Source organism: Podospora anserina, chromosome 4 (genome assembly GCF_000226545.1).
Source record: "Podospora anserina S mat+ genomic DNA chromosome 4, supercontig 4".
NCBI lineage: Eukaryota > Fungi > Ascomycota > Sordariomycetes > Sordariales > Podosporaceae > Podospora > Podospora anserina.
Window position 1 is genome coordinate 1,649,312 of NW_001914850.1, and position 7,531 is coordinate 1,656,842.

At 56.4% G+C, this 7,531-nt stretch overlaps 3 protein-coding genes across 3 annotated transcripts; 1 reads left to right on the top strand and 2 right to left on the bottom strand.

Annotated features, from left to right (window-relative positions):
- Nucleotides 1-246: 246 nt before the first annotated feature.
- Nucleotides 247-1,959, top strand: PODANS_4_6380 (uncharacterized protein; the record flags this gene model as incomplete). The annotated part of the gene is made up of 1 exon (XM_001906169.1): nt 247-1,959. One exon carries the CDS (start codon nt 247-249, stop codon nt 1,957-1,959), a length of 1,713 nt encoding a protein of 570 aa, XP_001906204.1.
- Nucleotides 1,960-2,227: 268 nt separating this feature from the next.
- PODANS_4_6370 (uncharacterized protein) lies at nt 2,228-3,856 on the bottom strand (the record flags this gene model as incomplete). Its single annotated transcript, XM_001906170.1, has 3 exons — nt 2,228-3,293; nt 3,341-3,768; nt 3,827-3,856. 3 exons carry the CDS (start codon nt 3,854-3,856, stop codon nt 2,228-2,230), a joined length of 1,524 nt encoding a protein of 507 aa, XP_001906205.1.
- Nucleotides 3,857-4,342: 486 nt separating this feature from the next.
- PODANS_4_6360 (uncharacterized protein) lies at nt 4,343-7,531 on the bottom strand (the record flags this gene model as incomplete). The annotated part of the gene is made up of 1 exon (XM_001906171.1): nt 4,343-7,531. The coding sequence occupies one exon, from the start codon at nt 7,529-7,531 to the stop codon at nt 4,343-4,345; it is 3,189 nt and encodes a 1,062-aa protein (XP_001906206.1).

The following is a 7,531-nucleotide window of genomic DNA, read 5'->3' on the forward strand; positions in this document are numbered from 1 at the left end:
TCTCGACTCGCTCGACAAGTATCAGAATGTGAAGCCCTTCTCCTCCGTCATGAGGCTTGGGGTAAGGTTCGCAACATCTCCCTGATTCAAAATTCAAAGCGTCGTTACAGTCTTGTGCCGCTTGTTCAAACACCCCACGATTTTCCGACAGACCAAGCCCTGCCTAAGATCTGGAGTCTCTTCGAAAGGCAACTTCCTGCCAAGCTGAGAGACGACACCGAATGGGAGCTCGAGCAGAGCAAGATTATGGGTGCCGATTTCGAATTCGGACACGACGTTCGCGACATCCCGAGCACAAGTTCTCTTGACTACATGTACCAAACAGATCACGTTTGGACACCGGTCGTCGAGCTGGTTCGACGGCTCTCGGGTCTAACGGATCTCGTGTTTCAGTGTCTTAGCCAGTTCCCACCCTCCCTTTTGCTGGTAGTGCACGAGAAGCGAATTGCACGCCTCCATTTGCGAACCTGGCATCTGCGAAGTCTCGACAATTGGACGGTGAAAGACCCCCACGAGCTCGCGCTCATCAGGTCATCAAGTCTTTACAGCATCTGGTTGTCTCCCGCCGAGTGCCTGGAACCATACGCACGGCCAGTTGAACGATGCCCCCAGGTGGAGGCAGTTTATCAGATGTTAACGACGAAAGGGTTGGCACCCAACCTGCGCGACCTTCGCAAGTGTCACTATCCCGAACCAGTCCCACGAGACCATCCCTTCATTTTCAGGGCAGAACAAAGTTGTGAGAATGCGCTTGGGAAAGAAACTCGGCTTCTTCCCCTTCGAAACCTTCAACTTTCGCGGCCCTGCAGTTCGAGAAGTGACATGAAAAGAGGTGAACCTTTTGAAAAGAGACATGTTGCCGAATGGCGAGCTCGCATCGATATGTCTGCGCTTGAAAGCCTGACGTTGTTGGCGCCTCTTCGCCAAGACGCAATCGAGAGCCTCTCGGCACCGAGCTTCCCTTTGCTGACGTCGCTATCCCTCCATCTCAGAGCACTAAGGGAGGAAGACTTGGAGGCAGTCGACTATTACAAAGCGGCCAGACATTTTCTAAGCACCCTGGCGCAGCTGAAAAGGTTGCATCTGCTTGGATGGAACCACGGGGTCGTCTCACTAGCCGGGCATGACGGCAACATCTCGGGGCTTCCGAATCACAGACTCAAAAGGTTGTGGCTTGCACCTGTATCGCACGAATATGCCGCGGATGGACATAACTTGGGCCCGCCCCCAGCAAAGCAACAGATCATCGAGCTGGGCAACCGCTACCCTGCTGTTGAGGACCTGTCAATTTCGGTGAAGCGGTCGATAGGCGATAGGGATGAGGTTGATCGATATAGAGCTATCGGTGGTAGCTTCAAGATGCTAAAGAGGCTGTCGTTGGAGTTGGATGCCTCGCCCTCGAGATCCGTGATTCGCAATAGACCACCATCAGGCCCTGCGTTTGCCACGTCCCATTTTCAGAACAGTTTCGGCCGAAAGCTTGCGCCTGGTAAGTTGGGGCGCTATTACACCAATGGCCACATTATGGAAGCTATGGTGAATGCCGCCGTGGATTCTGATTTGGCCAAAGCCATCTTTCACACCATCATCCAAGCCAGCTGCGCCAGCGGTAGCACCTGCCAACTGAAAACAATGCTACTAAGAGCCCGGGGCTTTGAATTGTTCTGGATACCCCATCTCCTGTGGGACGGGTCGTTCTGGCTAGCTGGTTCTCGAAGCAATCTCGAGCTCGATCGATGGGGGCGTGGACTTCAGAGGACGTATTTTCTTGACAACAGGGGGCTGGGAGGCACGACCATCCGGGAGTTGGACATTGCTTTCAATCGGGACCGGGTGGGGGGGATCGAATCTGACAACTTGTTTTGGAAGATTTTTGCAAAGTTGTGGCCGCAGGCCGTGACGGTTGGGAGTGACGGGTGGGCTACGAAGTGGAAGAGCTGGCCGCTGAAGACTGGGTAGAAGGAGAGTGTGTTTGGTCCATTTTGGAGCGGTTGATGGGAAGGGATTCTTGACTAGAGACGCGGTAGATGGGGGTTACATAGTGTGATATATATATGACGTGGAAAATACTGTCGGATGGAGAATGTCAAGAAGAGATGCGGTAGTTGGTATCAAACCGGCGACTCTGTGATGTTGTTTCAAGTTCCATGATTCGATTGCATAAATCATCTCAAGATCCCACTTGCTTCACCTACTTGCCCAATTCACATTTCCATTTTCCCCTGCCCTAATGCTTCAAGCTCTCCTCAAACAGCTGCCCCAACTCCTCCCTCTCCTGTTCCAACTCTTTCGCCAACCCGGGAGCCAAAACCAGCACCCTAGCCTGCGGTATCGTCCCCTCGACCAACCCCTCAATATCCTTCCTCTCAAACCCCAGCTCGCCCAACCCCCTGGGCTGATCCCCCAGCTCCTCCAAAAACTTTTTAATCGCCTCGCCCAACACCTCTCCCGCGCTCTCCCTCTTGACATTGCTCACATCAACCCCAAACGCCTCCGCCGCCTGGAGATGTCGATCAGGGTTACTCGCCGCCGTAAACTTGAACACCGCAGGCGCAGTCACCGCCACGCTGACCCCATGGGGAATAATCGGATCGCTGACGTCATAACCGGCGTGTTTATACCCCTTGTTCTGCCCCGAGATAGGATACGACATCCCATGACAGAGGTGAACACCTGCATTGCCAAACCCGACACCGGCAAGGGTGGCAGCGAGGAGCATCTCCGACTGTGCCTCCGTGTCTTCCGGATCTCTGACCGCGCGGGGGAGGTATTTGACCGTTGACCTCAGCGCGGACAAACTAAAAATATCGGAAATGGGGTTCGAGCCTTGGTATGCCGGCCGTAAAATGGGGTTTGTAGGGCGGGGTGTGCGTTCATAATAGGGGATTGCGGTCCATGATTCTAGGGAGTGACATAACACGTCCAGACCGGAAGCGGCCTTAACAGCCGAGGGCATGGTTGCCGTGTTGAGGGGGTCGCAGATCCCAAGCGTGGGTTTGAGGTTTCTGTGGGCGATGCCTGTTTTCGCCTTGCGGGATGCGAGGTCGAAGATGGCGGTGCCGGTTGTTTCGGAGCCGGTTCCGGCCGTGGTTGGAATGGCGATTAGGGGTTTTAGCTTGCGGTCTATCGGGCGGCCGAGGCCGAGCGGGGCGTTGACAAAGTCCATGAAGTTGGCTTCGGGGTAGGAGGAGTAGAGGTTCATTAGCTTGGCGGTGTCGATTACGGAGCCGCCGCCGACGGCGAGGAAGGCGTCCGGGTTGTACGGGAGGGTCCAGGCGATGGCTTCTTTGATGCTGGGAGGGGGTTAGTGAGGGAAGGCGGGGAGAAAAGGGGAGGGACGTGCGAATAATCTTTGGGCTCGATCTTGACTTGGTTAAAGACTTTGTACTCGATCCCTGGCTGGCTGTCGAGTGCCTCCCGAACCGCTCTCATCGCCTGCAGCTGGTCCACTGTCTTGTCTGTCACGACGGCGACCTTTCTGACCCCCATGTTGCTCAGATCCATGCCTACTTCCCTCGTCACCCCGGGACCGAACCGGATGGAAGAGGCAGCCATTTCGAAGGCGTACTCCTTCAGCTTGGAAGGGTCCTGAGACGGGGTGGCATATCCCCTCTTGCTGCCATTCTGAACCCTATCCGCGAAGCGGGTGACCTGGGTTCTTTGTTGGTGCTGGGTGTGGTGGTGATGGCCGGGGTTGGAGTGGCATGGGCAATTTGGGGGATGAGTATATTGAATTGTGCGGAGGAGGGAGGCGGCTTTGGTTGCCCGCTGTTCATCTCATCAGTTCTCCTTCCATGATTCATGACCTTGACGATAAAGAACTCACGTTGGGCAGGGCTCGGATAGCGCCGGACATGGTGATGGTTCCAAAAGCTTACCTATTCAAAGGCACGCGTGAGTAAACGGTCACAAAAGGCGACAAATACATCCAATGGCCAACCAAGACAAGACCTATTTAAATGGGAGACAAAATAAGTGATGATGTAGGTTCCAGTTCCTGCATGCGATGCAAAGCGGCGAGGCCCGAGGTCGTCCCAAGTCCACCCCTCCACCCCCCCCTCTCCCTCCTCCAAACAAGCCCGGTTTACCCCACACTCCGGCTGGCGTCTTCCGCGTCTTCTTTGTGTAATACCATTGGCCACCAATTATCCGGGGTTGGGGTAGCTGCAGATCATGGCCCACCGAGTGGAGATTCCCCCGCACCGTTCAACAGCAACAACACCATCCATCATCAATTCAGGGGGGAAAGATATCCCAAGATGAAGCAAACCAAAAATAAACAACGCCTTTTTGTATCTACCAAAACTACCCTCGCTAAAATGACATGTCCAAAAACGGCAACTTAGTACACCTCCAACACATACCTTCCGTCCTCTTTCAGCCTCTCAATCTCCTTCCTGGGATCAACCTTCCGCCCGCTCTGCTTAGCCTCAGTAGCAATCGCCTCCTCCAACACAGCAGTAACATCCGGCACCGGCCAAGTGGGACCGCACAGGTAGAAAGATCCCTCCTCCTCAATATAAGCCTTGACAATATCACTCATCGTCTGCCTCATGCGATCCTGAATGTAGATCTTTTCAGGCTGGTCACGAGAGAAGGCAGCGCCGAGGAGGGTGAGCACGCCGGCGTCCATGTACGCCTCCCACTCCTCGCCATAGAGGTACTCCTCTCTGCGGTGACGGGAACCGAGATACAAGAGAATGGAACCAATCTCCTTGCCCTGAGCCTTCTGCATAGCGCGGTACTGGACAAAGGCACGGAAGGGAGCAAGACCGGTACCGAGACCGGCCATGATCAAGGGAGCCGTGTCCTTGGGCGGCAGCTTCATGACCGAGGGCTTGACGGAGGCGATGACGGGGGTGCCGGGCTTGAGACCAGAGAGGTAGCGCGTGGCTTGACCCTGGCGGGTGCGGCCCTGGCTGTCAACCCAGTCGACGACGACAATCATCAGAGCAACGGAAGTGGGAGTGACGGCCTGAGCAGACGCGATGGAGTACTCTCTGCGCTTGAGAGGGGAGACGATGCGGACAAGGTCAGGGAAGGATGGGTGAGCCGACTTGAAGGTCTGGAAGACATCAACGTAGGTGGCGGTGTCAACCTCGGAGAGCTTCTTGAACTCTTCGGCACCCTCCTTGCTGCCGAGGAACTCGATCTTCTTCTTCTCAGCCTCATCGGTGGCGAACTCGGCGAGGGACTCGAAGAAGCGCTTGGGAGGCTTGCCGAGAATGTCGATGTTCTGGAGGAGAGACTGGTAGATGGTACGAGTCTCGAAGACAGCCGGGTTCTCGCGCGAGGGGACCTGGACAAGGTCATCACCGTTAAGACCGTACCACTCAATGAAGTCCTGGACCTGCTTGGGGTCGTTATCGGCGTGGATGCCGAGCGCCTCGCCGATGTTGTAGGTGAGGCCAGAGGTGCCGAGATCGAACTCGATGTGGAAGATGTTGCGATCGTAGGTGAGGGGAGTGAGTCTGCGGTTCTCCTTGACGTGGATGGTGTGAGTCTTCACGGTGAGATCAGGGCGAAGCTCAGTCTTGAGGCTGTAAGCCTCCTGGAAAGCAAGACCCTTGGCAATCTCCTGCCAGGTGCTGACCTGCAGAGCCGACTCAGCCTCCCTCTTGTCAAAGGCAACAAAGCTGGTGGGCTTGAGCTCCTCTACAAGAGAGATGGCAGCGGCGTCCTCCTCAGCCCAGGTAGCGGGAACCTCAACCTTGTGAAGGGCTTGGGCGAGGGCATCGGCAACCTCAACGAGAGTGACCTGGTCGCCAGAGAGGCCACCAAGCTTGACGAGCTTCTCAGCCTCAAGGTCAGGGCGAGCGACCTGCAAGAAGGCAAGCTCGGCAAGAAGCTGCGCGCGGTTCTCCAAAGCGGGGGAGAAGGAAGAGTCAAGAGCAAAGAGCTGGAGGCTCTTCTCCTGGATCTCCTTTCTGACGGAGGCAGGGATGCGCTTCTCGATCTCCTCAGCCTTGAAGTTGGGCAGACGAACGGCCAACTTGCCGCCAGCCTTTACACTCTTGACGATAGCAACCTCCTTGAGAAGCTTCTCCTCGCCAACGAAAACAACATCCGCCTCCTCGACAGCGAAAGGAGCATCGACTGGCTTCTCGGAACTCCTGATCTCAGTGCGGACAACACCACCCTGGATGAGGCTGTTGTAAGTCTCGTGAACCGAGATGTTGTTGAACGACTCGCGAGAGAGGAGCCTGCCAAGGACGGAAGCCGAGGCAACGGCCTCGGAGTTGTCGACATCCCAGAAGATGTACTGCTGGGCCTGCTCAAGGGAGCTCAAGGTCAAGGAGACCTCGGCGTGATCGTCTTTGCTGGTGATCTTGCTGAGAACAGTGGCGATGGAGCTGGGGGTGTGGACGGCGGAGGCAGGGTACTTGAAATCAACGACAGCAGGCTCTTGCGACCATCTATCGGCAAAGGTGACCGCAGTCAGGACATCAGAGTAGAGGGCAGACTGGACAGAGGCATCCTCCACAGCCGAAGCATCACGGACTTGGCCAAGAACGGCAATCTGGCGAACCGAATCCGGGAGGGCCTCGAGGAAAGCCTCTTCGATGAATGGGCGGTAGATGCGGACATTGAGAGCACCAACCTTCTGGCCCTGAGCAGCCAAAGTATCAACGACCTGCTTGGCAAGCTGAGCCTCGGCGCTGCCAAAGACAACAAGGACAGTCTCAGCGGCCTCGTGACCGTGGTACTCAAAAGGAGCATACGAAGTGCCGAGCTGGCTGTTGAACAGGCGCAAAAGCTCGACAACCTTGCCAGCGGTGTCCAACCTCTTGTTCAGGGCACCAGCCTCCTGGGAGATGCACTTGTAGACCTCGGCAATGCTGGACTCGCTGAGCGCATCCACCACCCTCAAAGTCTCCCTGGCGGTGCGGAGACCGTCGTAGACGTGGAGGGTAGGCAGAAGGGAAGCCAGAAGAGTGGCGAAGAGAGCCATGTGCTGGACCTCCTGAGCCGAGGAGGTCGAGACGAGACCGAGACCAAGGTCCTCAGCCAGCTGAAGGGCGCTCTCGTACTCGGTGATGAGGCCATCGCTATTGGAGTAGTCGGCAGCGGCGACGTGGGCAACGAAGGGGCTCGAGACGCCATAGAGGAGAGACAGTTGGTCCAAGGCCGCGCGCAAGTGCCGGAGGCTCAGAGAGGGGGCAAGGAGGGTCTGGGGAATGCGCCTCTTGCTGAGGTCAAAGTCCTTGGAGAAGATGTAACCAAGCGCAAAGGTGCCGGCACCGGCTCTGGTCTGGAGAGGGACAACAGTGGTGGTCTCGCCATGGATGTTCTTCTCCTGGGCTTGCGACCAGTCCTTGACGGCCGCATCGAGGTCGAAGGTCTCGGGGGAGAAGGAGAAGATCTTGTCGGAAAGCTTGTAAGCAGCCTGCTGGACGAGGAGCTGGCTCGTCACGTAGGTTGGGCCGGAGATGGAGCTGAGGGGCACGGTCTTCTCGAAGCCGGAGGAGACGGTGCTAGTCTCGACGACCGGGGCAACGCCTCCGGTGGTCTCTTCGTGCTTCAGCTGCAT